Raw genomic sequence first — 23,800 nt, forward strand, 5'->3', positions numbered from 1 at the left:
AGCTATGACTTTACATGTATCACCGTGGCACCTGTTGCTGGATATGATTTAAGGACAAAGGCATTCCCATACATTGCTGATGGTATGCAGAGAATTATAGCTTCTTTTGGAAAGCAATTTAACAACGTCTATTTAAACATTTTTTAAATTGCATAATACTTTTACCTAGAAAACTCTTTCTTGAGATTCTGATCTATATAAAGTATATCACAGGCATATAATGACATTTATTACAACATAATTTGTAGTAGCAGAAAACTGGAAACAGTGAATAGTCATAACAAGAAAATACTTGAATAAATTATGGTATATTATATCATATAGTATTACGGAACAGAATAAATTAGGACTGTATCAGGTAATCTATATTGATTTATAGAAGGTAATATTGAAGAAGAAAATAAAAATGCAGAAAAATGTATATATCATATAACCAATTTTTAAAACAAGAAAAAGACAAAATCCATAGTGTGTGTGTGTGTGTGTGTGTGTGTGTGCGCGCGCGCGTGCACATCCAGTTATGATTATGGGTTTGGAGAAAAAATTGGAAGGATACAAAGTTGATAACAATTTCTGGTATCCAGAGAAGAGATTTTAAAAAGTGAGGAAAGAAGAGTTTTATCCTTAATGTCATAACTTACATTACATGTATTCTTTACATTTAAAAACTGTTTTATAGCTATGAAATATTTTACATTTTTGAATGTTATATTTATTTAATATTAAAAGTGGTTTATATTTATAAATTTTATATTTATAAAATATATGTATAAATATGCTACTATAAATTATATTACACACATCTACAGATACATACATTCCATATATTTTTAGTATCTATTAAATATTTCATAGTTTGTTTTCTTTAATTGCTTTGTTGTTTTGTGTTTTTCCTCAAATTTTAGCAAATTTTTGTTTCCCTGGTTATAGTCATAAAATAAACTAAGTTCTTTATTTCTCCACTCAGTATCTGTTGATTTCCTTCTCTGAAATGACAGAATTACTATATTTTGACTTCTTCAATGACATGATACTATATAGAAAAACCCTAAAGATTCCACCAAAAAACTGCTAGAACTGATCAATGAATTCAGTAAAGTATCAGGTTACAAAATAAATATTCGAAGTCAGTAGCATTTTTATACATCAATGATGAACTTTCAGAAAGAGAAATTAAGAAAACAGTCCCATTTACAATTGCATCAAAAACTATAAAATACCTGGGAATCAAATTAATCAAGAAGATAGAAGACCTGTTTTTAGAAAATTATGTCATTGAAGAAAGAAATTGAAGAAGATACAAATAAATGGAAGCATATACCCTGTTCATGGGTAGGAAGAATCAACATTGTTAAAATGGCCATGCTACCCAAAGCAATCTATAGATTCAGTGCAATCCCTATCCAAATACCAATGGCATTTTTCATAGAGCTAGAACAAATAATCCTAAAATTTATATGAAGCCATAAAAAATCCTGAATAGCCATGGCAATCTTGAGAAATAAGAACAAAGTTGTAGGTATCACACTACCTGATATCAAACTATACTACAAAGCTACAGTAATCAAAATAACATGGTACTGGCATAAAAACAGACACATTGATCAATGGAACAGAATAGAGAACCCAGAAGTAAATCCATGCTTATATGCTCACTTAATATATGACAAAGGAAGTAAGAATATACAATGGAGTAAAGACAATCTCTTCAATAAATTGTGTAAAAATTGAACAGATATATGTAAAAAAAGAAGCTGAACCATCTTATACAGTATACAAGAATAGACTCAAAATGGATTAAAGACTTAAATGTAAGACCTGAAACCATAAAACTTTTAGAAGAAAACATAGGCAGTAAACTCTCTGATATTATTAACAGGAATTTCTTTTCAGATATATATGCTCAGGCAAGGGAAACGAAAGAAAAATAAACAAATGGGACTATATCAAACTAAAAAGTTTTTGTACAGCAAGGGAAACCATCAACAAAACAAAAAGACCACCAACTGTTTGGGAGAAGATATTTGTTAATGATACATCTGATAAGGGTTTAATTATCCAAAATTTATAAAGAACTTATGCAACTCAACAGGAAAAAAACAAACAATTTAATTTAAAAATGGGCAGAAGACCTGAACAGATACTTTTCCAAAGAGGAAGTACAGATGACTAACAGACATATGAAAAGATGTTCAAGGTTACTAATCACCAGAGAAATGAAAATTAAAACCACAATGAGATATCTTCTCACAGCTGTCAGAATGGCTACCATCAATAAATCAAAAAACAGCAAGTGTTGGCGAGGAAGCGGAGGAAAGGAAACCCTCATGCATTGTTGGTGGGATTGCAAATTGGTACAGCGGCTATGGAAAACTATGGAAGTTTCTCAAAAAATTAAAAATGAATATCCCTTTTGACCCAACAATTGCACACTTCTGGGTATTTATCCAAAGAAAACCAAAACAATAGTTCATAAAGATCTATGCACTCCAATATTCATGGCAGCACAATTTACAATAGCCAAAATATGGAAGCAACCTAAATGCCCATCGACAGACAATTGGAAAAAATAATTATGGTTCATATACAATGGAATATTACTCAGCCATTTAAAAAAATGAAATCCTACTGTTTGCAACAACATGGATGTACCTAGAAATTATTATGCTGAATGAAATAAGTCAGGCAGAAAAAGATAAATACCATGTAATTTCACTTACGTGTGGAATCTAAGGAACAAAAAGAATAAACTAATCAAAAACAGACTCACAAATATAGTGGACAATTTGGTGACAGACAGAGGGGAGAGGGGTTCGGGGGCTGGGAGAATGGAGTGAAGGGTTAAAGAAATACAAATTAGTAGTTGATAGTTGGGCACGAGGATGGGGAGCACGGCACAGGGAATGCAGTTAACGTTAATACGATGACGAAATGGAGGGCTAGAGGAGGAAGGGAGCAATTGAGGGAATCATTTTATGAACAATATAAATGTCCAACCAATGAACTGTATGCTTGAAACTATCCCTGCTATTGTCTGACTTCAATCAATGATATTTTTCTTAGTTTTTATCTAGGTAGTATTGATATGCTAATCTTTGGTTACTTAATTTATTGGTTTTAAAGACAATCTTTTAATGCCTTATCATAAAAGATAAAGGAATTAAAACACCCCTGTCGCCACTCTCTTTTTCTCTCCCTTCTATTTTTGTTAGGGAATTTCAATATTTTTCAGTATTATAATGTTTACTTTGTTCTAGCTACAATACTTAATTTTTCTTTTTTCTTTTAGTCTTAAAGCTAAATGGAATTTGTGTTCATTGTCAGTCCTTTGCTACAGTTTCTGTATTATTCTCTTGTTTGCCTGATGCTTGCCTTCTAGTTTTCTTCTCACAAGTTTATGAAAATAAATATGTAGAGTATGTGGAGAGCCCCACAATTTTTTTTCCTCTTTATACTTTGATGACAATTTAGTTGAGTTTATAGTTTTGGGGACAGTCTTTGTTTCCTTGGGGACATTTTACCCATTTGTCTACTCTCATTGAGTATTGAATGATCCTGCGGATTTATCTAAGACCAACCTAAAACCTTTTTCATAGGAGATTGATGATTTTCTTCACTTTAAAGATGGAATTAATGCAAATAAAATATCCAGTGTGTTATGCATATTATTAATTTTCCTGGAGTTAATTTAAGGGCTCTATTTAAGAACCGGTAGGATCTGAGGGAAATATTTTTAGATTTAATTCAGATAAGTACAGGTCTTCCTACTTGTAGTTGGGGTCAAAACATAAACTATATCTCAGGTCATGTCTTTAAAGGGAGAGATTATTTCTTTGAGCTTTAGAAGACCTGAAAATGAATTACTCACTATTGAAGTTTTGATAGTATAAGGCTTAAGTTATTTAACCAGAGTTTTGTTGTGTGGGATGCTTTTGGAATCTGTAGCTCAGCAAACTTGTTTAAGTTAGCAAGGTTCTGACAGTACAGTGGAAGACACTCTAAGTGAATCAATGGGGAGTGACTAATGCCAAACGGGGAGACATTATAATCATTTTTTTGATTCATTCTTTCTAATAGAAACACCCTTCCTGCCATCCAGAGGTTCATGGTCCAATGGTGAGTTTAGCACCATTAGAAAAGGAGACAAAGGTTGAGAGAAGGCTAGGAGACTTTGCATTCACGTCTATTAGAGGGAGAGTTTAATCAGAAAAACTAGGACCACTTGAAAATCATTATAGAGAGTGGAATGTAGAGACATGGAGCCTGGAAACTGAGTTTCCTTCACCATTACTGAAAACTTTTAAAAGTTCTTAAACATTTATTTCTTTGTCTAGAAAATTGTAAAGTTTTCCCTTATTTCAAAAATGTCACTCAAAAAAGTCCTGGGAATCTTTGAAAGTTTAGGCCATTTAAAAATGCATAGTATTTATTTTGCTTGTGTTAATAGTCATTATGGTTCATTAGGGTGTATAATATATATCAGGGGACATCTTAAAAAGAATATTATCATAAAATGCATATTTAAGGACTTTCCACCTACATAAATTGAATTTAATAGATTATAACAACTCCAATGGCCCATTAGGGTCTTTGGAAAACATAGTTCAGAGCCTCATTAAAACACATTCTCTTCATGTCATATTCTACTTAGAGAGTTTTCTCTAGTAACCTAGAGCTTGAATGTGTTTGTCTTGCTTAGTTAAGAAAAATGAAAATAGAAGTGTAATTTTTTTCCGTAAGAGTCTACTAAAGCTGGAAGAAAACAAATTTTACAATTAATTGTTTTTAGTTTCAAATAACATATAGAAAAGTGTCAAAAATAATAGCTGTCAGCAAAAGTGTTTAGTGTCACAGATTACCGTATATTGAACAATCCTCCTTTTATGGGTCAGATATGTGATGGTATGTGTATTTTAGTTTAAGCCGAGGTTATTAATTGTTACCTATCAGTGGATACATTTTAATGAGAATCATCGAGTATAAATTATATCCAGTGTTTTACATAATGTGGTGTGCAGTTCCCCTACACCATAACCTCCTGGGTGCTTAAAATGCCTTGAATCCCTAGATCACCTGGAGAAGGAGTCTACACATGTGCCTTGGAATTTTGCATTTTAATGATGTCCCTCAGAGATTCTTGCACAACAACTGTAATTCGAAGTGGTCATTTTAATCTACAAACCCAACTACATAATGTGCTCAACACCTGGATTCCTATCTAGAATCAGCACTCTGCTGCCTGGGTGAACACTCCGACTTCACAGTGTAAGAAGCTATAACTTCTTAAACATTCTTCAGGGAATACTTATTTTGAAACCAGTGCTGATCTGTACTGCCCACTTTGGAATTACACAGTAAGCCACTGAGCTTTGCAACTCTAACACTGAGCCATCCCAGCTTTAACTGTAGCAGCAGTTGGGAAATGTGTAGAGATTTGAATACAGTTGTCCATTAGAAATCCTCTCCAATACTAGGACTTCGCTTATATTAGAACAATAATAATAATTTGATGGTTGAAAATCAAAAGGCACCACCCCAGAGGTGTTCACTCAAGGCCTATGGACATTCAGTGATTATAACTGAGTCTTATTTACAGTGCACCCTAGCTACATCATCATAACACACACACACACACACACACACACACACACACACACACACACACACACACACACACACACACAAACCCCCCCACTCTATGTCTTGTTATTTCATTTTATAGTCTTTCCCGAAAATGAAGTTAGAAAAATGGAATTCTATTAACTAACAACCCTATCTCTAAATTTTTTTCCCCTGTTTTCTCTCATTTTAGAAGTACAAACAACACCTTGACCCAGTGAAAATTGCACTTACCTGTGGCCCAGATACAAGGCTACATTGTAGGAAAAGTCTTTATTTGCTACTGAAAAGCATCAGCAGTAATGGTTGAAATAAATTTAAAATAAATCTCACACTACTGGCTTAAAATTCTTAAAAGGATTGCCTAGTTGGTTTCACAAAGAGAAAAGTGGCTGTTAACACGTAGAATCATCTATGTGCTTATGAGCTTGTGAAGTTTTCTAAAAGTTAGAGAGTAAGCACTGCCATTTGCATCATAGCTCTTCCATTCACTGGCTTCCAAGACTTGATTTAACAAAAGGCCTCCCAGCTGTGTTTAATTGCCTTGTGGGGGTTGGTTTCTGATTGTTGATAAGGATTCCCAGCTGTGCTTACTCAGGATCTCTCTGACTAAATTCTTTCTTCTCCTGTAGAGAACCCTTAAAGAACAGAATTGTTAATATAAAAGTCCCTATATAATCCAGTCAAATAGTGGGCTTTCCAGCCCATTTTCAGCAAATGAAAATGTGAAAAGTTTGAAATTAAGTATGAACATCAATTTCTGACATGGGAAGAATAAACTGAGTAAATGGAAAAAATAATTATTTGGATTTTTAAAGCTTTATTCGGACTCATATAGGTTCTGGAAAGGCTGCAAAATGGTTTGCTATTGGCCTTGCTGTAAGAAACAGATCTTTAGTTTTTAAAGGAATTTTAAAACTTAAATTATAAATTATTTAAATGTGCAAAAGTGCAGCGTTGTCAGCAGTTTTCTTTTCCCCGTTCTTACAGGTTCATTCTCCACCACAGCCTTATTTATCAGTGATTTATTATATTAGAGGCAGGACTTGACTTCTCATATTGGCTGGACTTGACTAACAATTCAATAGTGAATCATAATATATCGCTATTTGAGTAACACAGGTCAGAAGATAAATATAGTTGCATGTCTGAATGATGTGAAAATGGTCTTTAGTCCTCTACTACAAGTTTAGTTTTAAGATTTGGCCTTTCCCTGTACTTGGTTCCCAGATGAGATAGTAAGAAAGCAAACCATCCTCACTACCAATAAATAAATGCTGCACTGGGATTATTTGGGAGATCAAAACACTGCTTATGAAAAGAATCCTAGTACCTCTAATATCTCATCATGAACCAGATAAGAGAGTTTACTGAGTTCTGTGGTAGATGCTCTTGAGGAAGAAAAAAAATAATAATAGAAAACAACAACCATGTATTAAGAGACTCATAATATTGTTGGAGATTTAAATGAAACTACCTTCCTTTTTTCCCTCAGCAGTCTCAATTTGTCTTATCAGATCAACCATCACCTCTCAGAAGGATGAGTCCAAAATCTATGTTTTACTGAGTTCTCTCCTGGCTTGGGTCCACTTTACCTCATTATCTACTAGACCTATCCTCTTGGATGTCTTGTTTATTCCTTTGTTTCAGTATGTTCAAAACAAAATCCTTTTTCTCTCACATCTGCTTTTCTTCCTGCATTTGCTCTTTTCTATTTGTGGTGATGATATCATCATCCTTTCAAGCTTTGCCTAGGCCCCAAACTTGTCATTTTTGTTAACTTATTTCTCTCTTGTCTCTTCCTTCTGGAGCATCTCATGTCTCACAGTTGCCCTCCTTTTTCATTCCTATGCCATTATTCTAAATTCTAGACTTGCTTTTGCCTAGACTGCTGGAATAGCCTCTTAACTGAATTCCTACCTCTAATTTCAACCCTCCCAATAATTTGTCCTTACAGGTTTAGTTCCATTAATCTCCTAAAAGTAGTATCAGTTTGTCAATCTTCTGCCCAGAGAGTCAGTGCCTCCCCAGTGGTTACAGGAGGCTGTCCCAACACTGCTAATTTGCCCTTTATCGTCTTTTATAGCCTAATCTTGTCTGACTTTCCAACCTCATTTCGTAGTGTTTCTCTTCAGAATCCTGTGCTTTTCTCAAACCAAGTGACTTACTGGTTCTTATATTTGTGCCTTTACTTTTACCTTTCCCATGTTCTGGAGTAACCTTCCCTCATTTCTTTTGATCTAAATCCTGCCCATAACGTGGGAACTTGCCCAATAATTAGTTGTAGAATTAAATGTAGGCTAAAGTTTAAGAGCCTGAGCCTTACAATAGAACTGTCCAGGTCCAAACACTGGCTCTGCCACTTATTAGCTGTGTCTGGATACTTGACCTTTCTCTACCTCTGTTTCTTCATTTGAAAATGGAGAAAATAATAGTACCTAATCCATGGTGTGGTGGTAAGGTAAATGAGTTAAAACTCTGAGAATAGTGGCTCATGCATATAAGATCTTATATCAATACTAGACATCAATTGTGAATGAGTAACTTTTGTCTTCATTTCTAGGATTTTACCCTTTAATCAGATGCTTATTTAGGCATCAAAAAGGTTAATTATGAATATTTATAAATAACATATCTATGGGCATGAAAAATATCTTTATGTAAAATAAAGAACCTGTGCTCAGACATATTAAAGAAGTTATTAAGGACGATATCAAACAAATACTGTAGTATATAGAGTAGGGTAATGAATCCCTATGTATATATCAGCTGGCTTCAATTCATGGCCAATCTTGTTTTAGCTAGACTTTTTTCTGTAGTATGGTGATGTAGCCCCAGACAGCATATGCTTCCTCTATGAACAGCTCAATATTTATCTCTAAATGATAAGATTTTTTTAATATAATTACTGTATTATTATCACACTTAAAATCTTAACAGTAATTTCTTAATTTCATTAATAGTAATTTGTTTTTCAGATTTCCAATAGTATAATAAAAATCATAAAATTTTTAAAAACGATTTGCTTTAGTCAGGATTCAAATAAAGGCACACACATTCAAGTTGGTTGCTGTGCTCTTAAATATCTATTAACCTGTAATATCCTGCTCTACTCTGTTGTTTTGTTGTTTGTTTTTATTATTTTATTTGTTAAAGAATCAAGATTGTTTTATCCCAAAGACTTTTCCTGTCTGGATTTGATTACACCTCTATGGTGTAATTTAATATGTTCCTCTTTTTTCTGTGTTCCCTTTAAATGAGTAGTTAGATCAGATTTAGGTTTGATGCTTTTGACAAGACTATTTACTTCATAAGTGGTGTGGTGTTTTATCCAAAGTGGCTTAACGTTAGAAAATCTCTTTTCTGTGATGACGGCAACCATTGATCATGAATATCTACACCCATTAACTCTTTTAGGATTGCAAAATGGCAGTTTTTTTTTTTAATTTTAATTTTTTAATTATTTTTTTAACATTTTATTTTTTTAGTTTTCCTCCTCTCCCCTCCCAAAATGGAGATATTTCAATTTTATCATTCCCTCTACGTTCATTGGCTTGACTATATCTCTAAGGAGGCACTTCCCCTCATCTACTCTCTGATTACCCAGCGGTATGGTTCACAAAGGAAAGTCCTGCTCAATGCTTAATTCTTTCCATTGACATACCAGTTTTCAACATAATGATTCGATTCTCTAGTATCTTCTAGTGGTTACCAATTAAGTTTTATTTTATTTGCTTTTTAGTATTATGAGCCTGTTTAAATCCATTGTTGTTATCCTTATAGATTCTCAAATTATCCCATTTTTGGTCAGTAGTACTTCTTCCAGTTAGCTTCTGAATCCCTTTGACATGAACCAGGCATCTTTGACAGCTTTATCCTCTTTATCTGTTAGGATAAACATTCCAGGCTCCTGCACATTATTTCAGTCCTAACTATATTTCAAGGCCTAACTTAGTTTTCACATCTAACACAAAGGCTTCCTAACTACAATTGCCCATACTACTTACATCACCACTGAATTCCTGTGGCCCTCAAGTTGTGAGCTTGTTTGTCAGTGATCAAAGGCTTGCCTTCTCCAACTAGCAGCATTGAATCTGTATCCCCAGTGCTTAGCATAAGGTATTACATAGAGTTGTCATGTGATCAGTTTCTCTGATTACTAAATACTGCCTTAGTGAAGTAGACTTATGATTACATAAGACTTTCAAGAATTTAATGAGACTAATATTGCTTATTATGGGATTTGAGATTCTAAAGTAGTTTAAGACATTTTCTGATCTTGCATGTATAATTGCATGTATAATTAGAATCAGTCAAGGTTCAATGTGTAAAATTAAGCCACAAACTTTATAATAATGATATTAGCAAAAGTTTTAAAGATACAATTAGTATAGAAAATATTCATATGTCCTTTACCCCATATCATAGATCATTTGTGTTCTCCTTTTCTCTCTTTCCATATATATGTATGTATATCTATGTATATAGTGTCTATATGTAATTATATACAAATAAATATATAATTTTTTCTACATAATTTGAGATTAAGTTGCTTAAATCATGGCTCTTTACCCCTAAATACTTCATTGTATATTTTCTAAGAATAAGGATTGTCATTTATATAACCACAGTGCAATGATCAGTTTTGTAAGTTTATATTAATTCATACATGTTTTGATTTTAACCAAAGTAAGTAATATTTATGGGCAGTTTATAAACAACTTCCTCACACAGATGTTCAAAATAATGCCAAGAAATAGATGATATTTTTAGGTCAAATTTACCGATAAGGCAACCAAAGCCCAGAAAGATTGATTTTACTGGTGTTAAATTCTTCAATCTTTACATCTTGCTAGCTCTAATAGAGTAAGACCTCATAGAAAAGTTATAAAGTATTTAATGCTAAAACAAAGAAGAAAACTCTCTAGTCCATGCATCCTGGTCAAACAAAGAACAAGTTAGAGACAGCCATGAAAGCAATGAGTCATTGGACCTAGTTGTGATTTGCCTGTGATGAGTGTGGAGAATTTCTTTCTAGATGTATCATCCTCACTGGATTCCCAGGCAGCAGTTGCATCAAACTGAATTGATTCTCTCAGATGAGTATAAAATTTCATCTCCTTTCCTCATCAGCATACTGAAATGGAATGGAGAATTTTGGAAAAGTCCTGAAATATTATTTTGCATATTGCCGTAATTTGGAAATTTTCACAATACTACACAGATGATTTGGCATTCTGAGAATTCATTCTAGATATGGCACCAGTTCCAAATTAGCTTTAGGGACTGTCACTTATAATGCCATTATTTTATTCAAAATTCTTTCTGATTGAATTTCATTCAAGAAATATTTGGGGGAGACCTCCTGTGCACCTCTGCCTCTGTACATCTGAGAAGAGGCAGACCAACCTAATGATTCTGAGGAATGGGCCTACATTAGCACATCTCACATTCTGCCATTACCTGCCTGTGCTCTAGACACTACTCAGATATCACCTGAGGCCTGGGTTCCCTAGAGAAGAGCCCTCTTGGTATACTACATTTGTCAGAATTTATTTCTGCTATGTTGCCTCCCTCATTTTAAAACAAAATTCACTCATTCTCACTGAAAATACCTTGGGTCTTATTATCTGTCATTTTTAATGTAATGACCACAATTTTAAGCTAGGTAGGAAGGGTGACATGTGATCTTGCCAACATGGTACATTGGGACCATTTCTGTGGGTGGACTATTTATTTACTGACATGTATTAATATCTGTAGAAGTCATAGCAACAATTTTTTGAATGTCTCCTTGGTCCCTGAACCACAAAATCATTTTTTCGGGATCCTGAAATTTCTGAGACTACATTAACATAAATGACTGTTGCCTAATAGATTTCTCAAAGGTCTAGCTTTCTAGAAGAGAGCCTTGAATCCTAGACTGCATACAGATGTCAATTGGGTGGCTTTCTTTGACACAACCATTAGCCAAGTAAACTGGATTACCAAGACTAGGGAAGCTTAATAATGGATGGCTTGAGCTTATGTAAAACCATGTGCTTGTTTAACCAGAATTATCCAATGAGTTAGTTAGCAAATCAAAGCAAAGATTGCTTTTTGCTATTTTTAACTCCAACGACTATCTAAATTCTTCCATTTTGTTAACATTTTTGTGTTTAAAATTATTCAAAGTAATTGACCATCAGCTAGATCTTGGAAATAACTTGTGATATATCAGTGAGAGTGTTTCTTGAAAGTGGATTTGTTCTTCATATACAAAATATAGACCAAAATAAACTTATAATCTATAATTATTAATATATCTACATTTTTAGTTACTAAAGGAAATTGATATAAGCTGATTTTATAGAAGGTATTTTGTTAGATTACATTCTTTCTTCACTGAGGAGGGATAACTTAATTAGGTTAATGTCACAAAAGCAATTAGGCAAGCAATCTTTGCTCTAATCCATTTAGATAAAAGAATTTCAAACAATTTGTGACATAACAGATAAGTTTATCAAGATAGTCTTTTGAGGCTTTAAAAAGCAGGGGGAAGTGTAGGGCTATGCTTCCCTGAATAAGCCTGACCCCTTCTGATCTTGGGACCTAAGTAGGGTCAGACCTGGTTAGTATTTGAATGGGAGACCACCTAGTAAGACCAGGTTCTATAGGCATAAAAATAAATTTTAAAAAAATATATAAGGGATTGTAAGCTGACAAGGTCCTTGAAACCTATGAGGTCAACCAAGGGTTGCCACACACACACACACACACACACACACACACAAAACGCATGGGGATTGGTCTCTGAACACAAAATTGTCTCAGCCTTTATTTTATTCATCCAGTGTGTGAAGTCATCCTTTTAAAAGAATCTGGATGAATGTAACACACACACACACACACACACACACACACATACTTTTTATTTATTTATCTCAACATTGTTACAATACTATTTCAGTAGGTTTAGAAGTTATTTGTTTTTATGTTAAAAATCCAAAAAAACCAATAATAGAAAAGACTGTAGATTCATATGGACATGTTATTACACTGAGACTTCCTATTTCCAAGTGCTAGACTCAGTTCACTAGATCACGATTGGAACCTTAAGCTCTAGCTTGTCAGTTTTTGAAAATCTATTACGTTTCTCAGGATATATTTAGCCGCCAGAGAGCAATACTTTATCATCATCATCAATAACAAAGTAGTAAATTATTGTCTATTGTAAGCTATCTTAAGATAGTAAGTCGCAGTTATATTTTTGTTAGAAAAGAAATTTTTTAGAAAAGTTCTCTTTTGTAACTTCTTTTGTTAGGTAATCTATATATGTGGGTTAGTAGTAATATATATATATATGTGTATGTGTGTGTGTACATACACACACACATTAGACAAAGGGACTTTTTTTTTTTTTTTTTACTTTACAACATTTAGGAAAAGGGGCTTCTCTGAATAAGCCCAGCAAAAGGAAGAAAACAAAGAGGACCTCAGAAAGGGCTTTAACATTGAATGTGTTCTTTAGCCTACCCACAAATTCATCAGAAAAGGGTGGAAGCCTTATGGACTTGAGGTTCTAGAATACAACTCTGTCTAAACCATTGGATGTTGACTAAACTATTTGGGTTCCAAGGAAGCCAGTGTATGCAATGGCAGTCTTAGGAGGAGGGGAGAGAAATAAACAAGACAAACAAGAGCCATAAACTTTCTACATTTGATAAAAAACATTATTTTGTAGATCCAAGAAGCTCAGTAGATCCTACGTAGGATAAACACAAAGAGAATCACATCCAGAAACATCATAGTCAAACTGCTAAAAACTCAAAGACAAACAGTAAATCTTGAAAGCGCCAAGAAAAATACATCATATACGTGGAATAACAGTGAGAATAACAGCTAATGTCTCTTCAGAAACAGTGGAAGGCAGAAAGCAGTAAAATTACATCTTCAAAAAGAAATTCTCAACCAAGATTTCTATATCCAGTGAAAATATCTTTCAAAGATGAAGGCAAAAATAGATTCCCAAACAACAAGACATAAAATGAATTCTTTGCTAGCATGCATGACCTATAAGAGTTACTAAAGAAAATCTTCCAGACTAAAAATAAATAATTGCAAACAGTAACTTGAATTCATAGGAGGGAATGAAAAGTACTGGAAATTCTAAGTATATGGGTCAATGTGAAAGATTCTCTGTGTGTGTAAATATGTAAATATGTATGTCTGTATTCTCTTCTATTAATTTCTTTAAAAGCATATTTTAAAGAAAACCCTAACACTGTATTGTTAGGTTTGTAACAAATATATATGACAATAATAGTACATAGAAAGAGAAGGAAATGAAGCTTCATTGGAACAAATTTACTATAGTTTAATGAAATTAAGTGAGTTTTAACTGGAATAGATAGATTATGATAAGTTACAGATGCATATTATAAGTGCTAGAGCAAACAGTTTTAAAATCTCAAAAAAAGCTGAATATGCATAAGTGAAGACTAAAATAGCATGCTAAAAATATTTTTTGAACAAAATGATGGCAGTAAAGAAAGAACAAAAGAGTGAAAAAGATGTAAGACATATAGAAATTAAATAACAAAATAGAAGCCTTTGCTTAACTCAGTATTGCAAAGGATTTCTTCTATGTTTTATTCTAGAAATTTTATAACTTTAGTGTTTACATATGACTCTAAAATTCATTTAAGTTAATTTTCATATAGGATGATATTTCTGGACCAAAGTTTCTTCTTCTTCTTCTTCTTCTTCTTCTTCTTCACATGGATATCCATTATACCAAAATTACATTAAATGTGATTTAAGCCATATGGGCAGTTCACTTACTCTTAGGAGAAATCTGAGTAGTAAAGGCTTTATGTCTTTCAGCTTAATACCTGTCCTGCAAATCGCCCACTAAGGGCTTTAAATAATCAACTTAGATGCTATGCCTCTTTCTTCAGTTTTAAAATGGGGTTAATGGGACACTGCATTAAATTTCAATTCAAGAAGAATTTATGAATATCTGTATTTACATTTATACTTGTATTTATTTTTATATTCACATATTCTTTTCCTGAATCACCATGATGGCCTCCCAGAGCTAGAGGGGCAGAGAATATATTCCGAGTTTCATAGGAGAGCAAAATGCCGTCCTGGCAATCTTGGCCTCCAGTGCTGTGGGCCTATCAAGTCAAAAGAATTTTCAGACACAATGCAAATAAGTTTCTTTAAAAATTTTTTTAAATTTATTAATTACAGTTGATATACAATATTATATTAGTTTTAGGTCTACAATATAGTGATTAGACAAGTAGGGTTAGGCCTGGTTAGTACTTAGATGGGAGATGAACTGCTTTAATCAGATTTTCAAGATTCATTCTATTAATTTATGCATTCATAATTGGCGAACTACTATAGTGCAGCTCCTGTACTAAGAGCTGGAGATAAAGCAGTGAATAAATAATTGCAGACCCAGCCCTCTTGTAGTTTATATTCTAGCATTGCCCCTTTAAACCCAGGGCTTGTACAGAACTGCCAGTAGAGAGAAGCAAGGAGAAAGGCTTTGATCTGGAACAGACAAGCCGAGTATTATAGTTATTCTCTGCAGGACTAGGGAAGAGCACTGTCTTGAGCAAATCCTATTAAACCTCATCAAGCTCATTACTGCTCTTCATCTTTAATCTTTTCCTATGTTGCAAATGGGAAGCTGTGCAGAGACAATTAAAACTCTTGAGAGATAGAGCTTAAAGTCCAACAAAGTGGTTTAATCTCTTTGATTAAACCAAAACAAGTGGATAAAGACTCAAAAGAGGCAAAATCAGAAAAGGTGATGCATTAGCGAATCTGACATTCATTTAAGTGCACCTCTATATTAAGAATTCCAAAAAACACCACCCACCCCTTAGTGAAGAAAACTTATCATGGGGGTGCTTTAGAAGGTCAGGAGTCACAGATGCAGCAGCCTGATGGGAACTGCACTTGGGGGTCAATAGGGTTTTCTGAAGAGAGAACTGGGTTGGGTGTCTTATCTCAGACTCCACTTCCTTATTGTGAAAATGGGAATAGCAGACATCTTTAATGATTTCCTTCTTTCATTCTTATAAAAATGAAATAAAAATAAAAGTCATAAAGAAATATAAATAAGCTGGTAGAGCCAACTTTGAAAAAAACTGGACTAATACTACCCAATTTTAACATTTATCATAAAGATAAAGTTATCAAGAAAATGTAGAGTAGTGTAAGGAGAGACAAATAGATCAATGGAAAAAAATAATGTTCAGAAATAACCCCCCATATATATATGGATAACATTTTCATTTTCATTTACAAGAACAATCCAGCAGATAATGAATAATTTCCAACAAAACTATTGGTACAATTAGATATTCATTTCCAAAAAAAAAAAAAAAAAAAGATTTTTAACACATATTATCCATTTCATTTGTCCATTTATTTATAAATAACTAAATTTATTTATGAATGAATTCTTAGATACAACATGAAAGACAATCCATAAAAAAAATGTTGATAAGAGTTTATCAAAATGTAAAATGCTTCTTTTTTGAAAGACTCTACTAAGAAGATGAAAAGATAAGCCACATATAAAGAACTTTTACAATTCAATAATAATACAGGCAAATTAATTTAAAATGGGAAAAATATTTAAATGGATACTTTATCATAGAAAATATGTGAATGGCTAATAAAGACATGAAAAAAATCATTAATTATTAACAAAATGCAAATTAAAACTGCCATTAAAACCATTACACCCCAATTAGAATGGCTGTAATAAAATTGACAATAGCAACTGTTGGTGAGCATTAGAAGAAATTGAAAACCCTTATACACTGATTATGAGAATGTAAAATGATACAGGGACTTTGGAAATTGGTTTAGAAGTTTCCTAAAAAGTTAAACTTACACTTATTATATGACCTGACAGTTATACTCCTCGGTATTTATTTACCCAAAAGAAATAAAAAATACATCCACGTAAAATGTATATGTCATTGTCCATAGCAGCATTATTTAGAATAGCTAAAAATGAGTACCTAGGGAGTGGATAAACAAAATGTAGTATATCCATACAAGGAACTACTTAGAACTACTTAGAAATAAGAAATGAACTACTCGTCCATGTAACAACATGGGTAAACCTCGAAACCATTATACTGTGTCAAAGAAGTGAGACCAAAAAAGCCTGTATGTTATATAGTTCTATTTATATGAAATTTGTAAGAAAAACCAAAAATGTAGAAATATAAAGCTATCAGCAGTTGTCTAAGTTGTAAACATGAGGGGCAACTGGCTACAAATCGGCATAAGAGAACTTTTCCAGGTGGCGGAGGTGTTTTAATCCTGAATTGTGGTGATGGTTGTACTCTTGTATAAAACCCATTGAACTATATATGTAATACATGTCAATATTTTGGCATATAAATTATACCTTAATAAAACTGTTTAAAATAAAAAGGTATCTAGCCTAGAAGTAGGAATTTGAGACTTATTAGCATATAGGTGATCACTATAACTATAAAAGTGAAGGGGATACCTGGGGAAAGTCTATTAAAAAGGACAACATAAGAACCTGGAACAGATCCCCTATGGTCCAGAAAAACTTAGAGGATCCAGCAGGGAGGGTGGGGATAGGGAAGGAAATGCAGCTGTAAAAGTAGAATAAAAACCAAAGGAATATAGTGTCTCAGCAAGCAAGTATTGCTCAGAGGGGACTGGGTCGAAAAGATTTCAAATGCTACTGATGACTCAAAGAAGAAAAAAGACCAAAAGGTTTCTGATGGTGGTCACCTGAGACCTTGGCATGAAAGTCTTTGAGGAGCAGGGAGGGTACGAGTCAATCTGGAGTGGACTTTAAAGTGAGTGAGAGGTAATGGAATGAAGGCAAAAAGTATGGGGAGTCTGCTTCAATAAGTTTATCTGAAAATGGAAGGAGGACGATGAAGCAGAAACTGACAGGTGATGCAAGTGAGAGATTTTTGTTTCAATAAAAGATTCAATAGCATGTTTCACTGTAGTTGGAAAGAAGGAAGGATGTTGAGAATTTGGAAGAAGGAGTGTAAATGTAAACAAATTCCATAAGAAGAGAGAACAGGATGGGATTGAAAGCAGAGGTTGAGGGATTAGTATTAAAAAGAGGATGAATCAATTCTTCCATGTATAAGAATACAGGAAATAGTGGTATGGGTATAAGCAAATTAATAGATTTCAGGGCATTAAGGGAAAGCTCGTTTGGTGGCAAGGGAGCAGTTAAAGTGATAGATCACAAATATGGACAAAAGTGAAGTTACTTGGGTGTTCCTGAAACAAGTTTTAAGACAATCCTTTGGGGCATGTAATTTATTTGAGAGGATCCTCAAGAAACAGGTGTAAGGGAACAGGGAGAATAAGTCAGTAAACAAGAAAAAGTAAATAAAAGGGTGCATTTTTAGCTGTTTATCATTGTAGGCAACTGGGCCTGACTCGTGCCAGGAACCCTCTGTGGAACCATGTGGAATATGCCCTGTAGTTGTCTCTGCAGGGTTGGAAGGACACAATCCACCAACTCCTGCCACACTTTAGTGGAAGACCGCTTCCAGGGGCCCTACACACCCCACCCCTTCCAGGCTGCCTTTCTAGGGATGAACAAATTCCCCAGCTTCAAAAAAATCCTAGAGGTAGAAAAACAAAGATAGGAAGGAGAGTTGAGTTTGAGATGAAATCTTGACAGCATCGAAGGCTCCATAGGAACTGAACACCACCACAGCTTGAGCTGAAAACTGAGGTAGGCCTAGGGCATGTGGTACAGGGTTAAATTAGACAGAATGATTGAATGAAAGTCCCTGTGAGATCAAAGTAATTGAGCAAATAACTTGGGATCATAAGAGTTCTTTGACTATGTGAAAGTTACATATGTCCTCTGAGCTGTTGATTTATCATGAATAAATGGGGATGAGAATGCCCACTTTATAGTTACTGCTAGAATTACAATACGCCCTTACTATGTGAAGTGCTTAGCATAGAGTCTGGCATATAATAATGTATGTGGAATAGAAGCTAGTATATTATTGCTAGTATCTATTGAAGCATTAGTAATGTTAATAACTACCTGCATTGTAGATAATAATGGATTAATTCAGACTCTATAAAAGATGTTTACTATTTCCTGAATGTAATATTTTGAATACTAAAGTATTGCAGTTTTCTTTTGGAAGAACATTAACTTTTGATATAGTTTTGAAATTAGTTTCATCAAAGAATAAGCATTAGAAAAATGTTAAATGTAATCTAATTCCCATTTATCCCCTTTAGTTTGGATTGCATTTAAATTTTTGTCAGACCAGAATGATTTATTGGTTTTTCAAAGAACTCTCCAGAAATGTTCTGTTGGTTTTGTTTTTAAATCTTTTCTGCTTTTGAACTTATCCAAACACTGAGGAACAATCTAATGTATCTACTCTCTAACAATCTCTGATGGCAAATAAATTTTCTTTAATTCTAGCTTAAATCTTTAATGCTGTCATTTTGTTTTTATTTATTTTCTTCTCAATGGAGAAAAAAGGAACTATTGGTTACTATTGTCAACTTTCTTTTGTTTAGGATTTATTTAGTATATAAGGCTTGAATATCTTCTTTTTTTTTTTTTTTCCCCCTGTCTGGATATAGAACTCCCACTGCTTTTTTTTTTCCAAAGAATGATAGAATTTGCAATGAAGATCTTTTAGAGCTCACTTTTTTTCTATATATAACCAGATGAATTAATACCAGTTAAAATATTATTAATTGTCATTTGGCATTTCTTTTGTATTCCTTGGAGTAAATTGCTGGGAGTGTCCTTTGCTTATTTACCAATTGAGATATTATTTTTTTCTTATGAATGATAAAAACCCTGTATGTTAATAATGTTAACTATTAAGCCACAAAATACTTTTTTCCTATTTTGTCATTTGCTTTTCAGTGTAGTTTATAATATTGTTGGCTTATATCATTAATATTTTGTCAAATATGTAATTTTTTTCCATTATGAATTTCTTCTTTTGTTTCCATGCTTAGAGACATCTCACTCACCAAAAGCTCTGAGAAATGTTCACTTATTTTTTTCTGTTTCTTAATTTTATTTTTAAATGGGCTCTCTAAAACATCCAGAATTCACTTAAATACAGGATTGCACATTTATTCTTAATAAAGTCCATTTTGTTCATTATAGCATATTGTTTCAGTCTTTGGTAACATTTCATATTATGAAATCTGTTACATATATCTTTATAATACATAATATATCTGTAGTTCTCAACTGGAGGCAATTTTACCCTCTATGAGAAATTTGCTAATATCTAGAGACATTTGTATTTGTCAGGATTAAGGGCAGAGGGGTTGGGAGAGAGGCTGGCTACTTGCCTCTAGTGAATAGAGGCTGGGGATAATGCTGACCATCCTACAATGTACAGGACAGCTCCCAACAGAATTGTCAATAATGCCAAGATTAAAAGAACCTGATAGGTGAGAGAGAAAGATCAAGAGAGATCAATCCCGTGGGTACCATTTCTCTGCCAGTTACATACTCACCAATAGTAACATTATTTGGTCTATATTTCTGTTTCCTACTCTGAGGTGCATTGTAAGAGACTTTGGCTCCTACTTTGAAGAAATCTAGACTATATATTTTGTATTATCCCTGAGCCATTTCAAAAAACAAATGAGCTTAATAGTTTTAAGAGCCACACTGGGTTGAATCAGGGTCCTGCTTCTTAAAAGTTGTGTGACCCTGGGCAAGTTACTTAACCTGTCTTCAATTCCTTCATCTGTAAAAGGATAATGATCATACCTTTATCCTATATTGTCATAGAATTGCAAGATGCTTAAAGCAGTGCTTGACACATAGTAAACATTATACAAGAGTTTGGTAACAATGATAATAAAGTAAATGACTTGGTTTTTTTATGAACATTATTTGATCATGTTGACCTATACTTTTTAAATTAAAAATTGTACTTTTAGAAATCCATTGCAGATTATCTCCAGTGATCAAACGTAAACAGCATGTTTCTTCTTTAGCCTTCTGCTATATGTCTTATCCTCTTGCCATCCAATGTAAACCTCATCAGAATATCAACTATATTCTATTATTATTATTTAACTTTTATTACCACTATCAAGCTTGCAGATTTTCTTGTAGGCACATACCTCTTTAATATATAGAGTTACTTATATTTCCACTGATGAGGACGATTAATTTTGCATAAAGACTGTATCCATTTTTAGTTACATTCTGAAAGTTAATGATGATGCCCTTGGAATTATATTTGTCTTCTTGTGTAAAAATTTAAATTTATTTTAATAACCTGTACTAAACACACTTTATGTCACCCTCTAGATACTATATTATTTCTGATCCCCTTACAAGGCAGATTTTTTTTCTTCTGTGTATTTTTGAGCCTCTTAATTCTTAGTTTGCTTTCTGTTAAAAATGGTATCTTCTAGATTGGTACTGTGCAATGAAATTTTCTGTGACGGAAATATTTTATTCTAAAAGTACTGTTGAGCCCTTGAAATGTGGCTAGAACAACTGAGGTACTGAGTTTTAAATTATAGTTAATTTAAATGTAAATAGCCACATGCATCTAGCGGCAGACACATTGAACAGCCCAGCTCTAGAGTATCTCTTCCATTTTTAATTTAAAATTTTCAGCTTCATTTGAACTTGAACGTGTTTGTATGTACTTTTGTTTATCCCGTATGTTATATATATTGCTTATATTTCAGTAATCAAGTTATTTTTACTTCATCATCCTGTATTTTCCATATAGTAATAATACATAGTCTTAAATGATTGGGACTGTGCATGTGTATATCTGTTTGTAGAGTATATAATGTATTTTCTGTTAAAATCAGGTGCTTGCTTTTCTTTTCCTTTTTTTTTTTTTTTACAAATCAAAATGTGTTCATTTTTTAGGAAAAAAATGAACGAAAATGATAAAGAAGATAGTAAAAATCACACCAGTGGCACGACCACTATTCTTTCCCCTCTTACACACACACATGCCTACAACCCACACCCGCTCTACATAGTGACATGTGATAGACGTGGGGACTTGGATGAGTTTTTTCTATATATATTATGTTCTTTTATTTTTAAACACATTACTGATTATACAGATAATGCGTATTTATTATTTTTTTAAAAATAGAAAACACTGAAGAGTATAGTGAAGGAAAAAAAAAAAAACTAGCCATAATCATAGAATGAATAGGTTAACCATGTTGTTTCTAAGATGCATAGGTAGATGGATACACAGGTAGGTAGATAAGTGAACAGGTATTAAAAAATTTTAAATTATACCGTAGATATGCAGAGTTTGCCAATGAAAGTATACACCTTTCAGATAGTAATCAAACAAAAATATATGTCGCTATGGGTATGTGTCCTCAACAATGGTATTAGTGGCTATTTTGAACATTTGTAACTTTAATGTAATAAAAATAAGTAGTGGTTAATGTTTATTCTCTGAATTTGTCAATCCATTAATTGTACCTTATTTCTACATCATGAACATTTTCCTATAGTTTAAAATAAAATTTATAAACATGATTTTAATGGCCACATCATATTCCATTATATGTATAAACCATAATTTTAAACCAGTTTCCTATTATTGCACACTTAGGATATCTCTCTCTCTCACACACACTCTGTATCTCTGTCTCTGTCTCTCTTTGTCTCTGTCTCTCTCTATCTCTCTGTCTCTCTCACTGTCTCTCTCTCTCTTTCTTTCACTACTATAAATAGCATTGCACTCTAAGTCTTAGCATCTAAAACTTTCATCTCTGATTATTTCCTTAGGATACATTCTTAGAAATGAAATCACTGAGCCAAATGAAATGAACAGATTCAAGACCTTTGATATGTATTGCCAAATTGCCCTCCAGAAAGTTCTTTGTTGTATAGAAGTATAAATAAATAATCCTTGTTCTGTTTCTACTCTAATCATTTTTATGCAGCTTTTCATTGAACTTTTAAACTTCTCTTTGGTTTTAGAACTCAGAATTGTTTTTTCAATAAAGATATTTTTCAAGGGATTAGCAAAGTAATCACATTGTTATAAGTATCCAAACAATGTAACAACTCTCTTGTTTTTTCTTAGTCAAGGTTCTTATATATAACATCTTTCATTGTATAAATTTTTTCTTTCTAGGGTGAACAAGGAGAAAAAGGAGATCCAGGTGTGGCTGGCATTAATGGACAAAATGTGAGCCTAACTCTCTTTTTTTCTAACATTTTGATTACATTTTGCTACTGAAATATGCTGGCTGTCTAATCCTAGTAAGATTGGACTATCTTGAAAGACTTAGCCAGCCAGCAATATCAAGAATCAAGACAAATTTTCACATGGCACAGTAGAGGCTCAGTATTTTTAATTTCATTACAAGTAGTTCCTTGGTTTTATATACAATTGACCCTTGAACAATGCAGCAGTTAGAGGCACTGACCCCCACATAGTCGAAAATTTGCATATAACTTTTGACTCACCAAAAGCTTAGATGGTTCCAGAACCCCCACACGGCTGTCAAAATCCTCAGATACTCAAGTCCCTTATATAAAATGGTGTGCGTACATCAATGCATACAGTTGGCCCTCTGCATTGCAGCCTCCCAGCCACAGATCAGAAATAGTACTGGTATTTATTGAAGAAAATTCATGGGTAAGTGGATCTACGAGGTTCAAACCCATGTTGTTCAAGAGTCAACTGTATTTCATGCTTGCATTGCCCTTAACAGACCTTTCTCCCTTGCTATTTCTGGCCTGCATTTTTTCTAGTCTTCTTTTATCTATCTTTTTTCTTCTTTCATTCTACTATGGTCTGTGTTCTTACCCAGGGTTCACTTTTTATTCTACCCTAAATCTCCATCTTCTAAAGAGTCTATATAGGTAGGATCACAGTGATGCAAATAAAGGGAAGAAAAGAAGGGAAATGAGTATCTGTGTTGCTCACCCTCCCCGGCGCCAGTTCTTCAGCCTCACAGATACTCTTGCCTGCAGTCCTGCCGTCTCCTCCCCTTTCCCGTAGGACAGTTTTCCCCGCAGAGCTTCATTTCGATTCTTATGAAATTTGAGGGATAGCCTACATCTGGGTTTTCTTCTGAAATGTAGATTAATCTTATTTCAGGTCATCAAATTCACCATTTACTAAAGATAAAATAACTTTAC

General features: G+C 33.4%; 1 protein-coding gene across 5 annotated transcripts in view; it reads left to right on the forward strand.

Moving 5' to 3' along the window:
* COL19A1 (collagen type XIX alpha 1 chain) overlaps positions 1-23,800 on the forward strand; it is a 296,141-nt gene that overhangs the window by 107,139 nt on the left and 165,202 nt on the right. For all 5 annotated transcript variants that reach the window (XM_016157628.2, XM_036219122.1, XM_036219115.1 and 2 more), the window contains one exon: positions 22,788-22,841. In XM_016157628.2, the coding sequence (XP_016013114.2) occupies positions 22,788-22,841 (54 nt within the window). The remainder of the gene's footprint in view (positions 1-22,787; positions 22,842-23,800) is intronic.

This window comes from Rousettus aegyptiacus, unplaced genomic scaffold, assembly GCF_014176215.1.
Source record: "Rousettus aegyptiacus isolate mRouAeg1 unplaced genomic scaffold, mRouAeg1.p scaffold_m13_p_1, whole genome shotgun sequence".
Taxonomy (NCBI): Eukaryota; Metazoa; Chordata; class Mammalia; order Chiroptera; family Pteropodidae; genus Rousettus; species Rousettus aegyptiacus.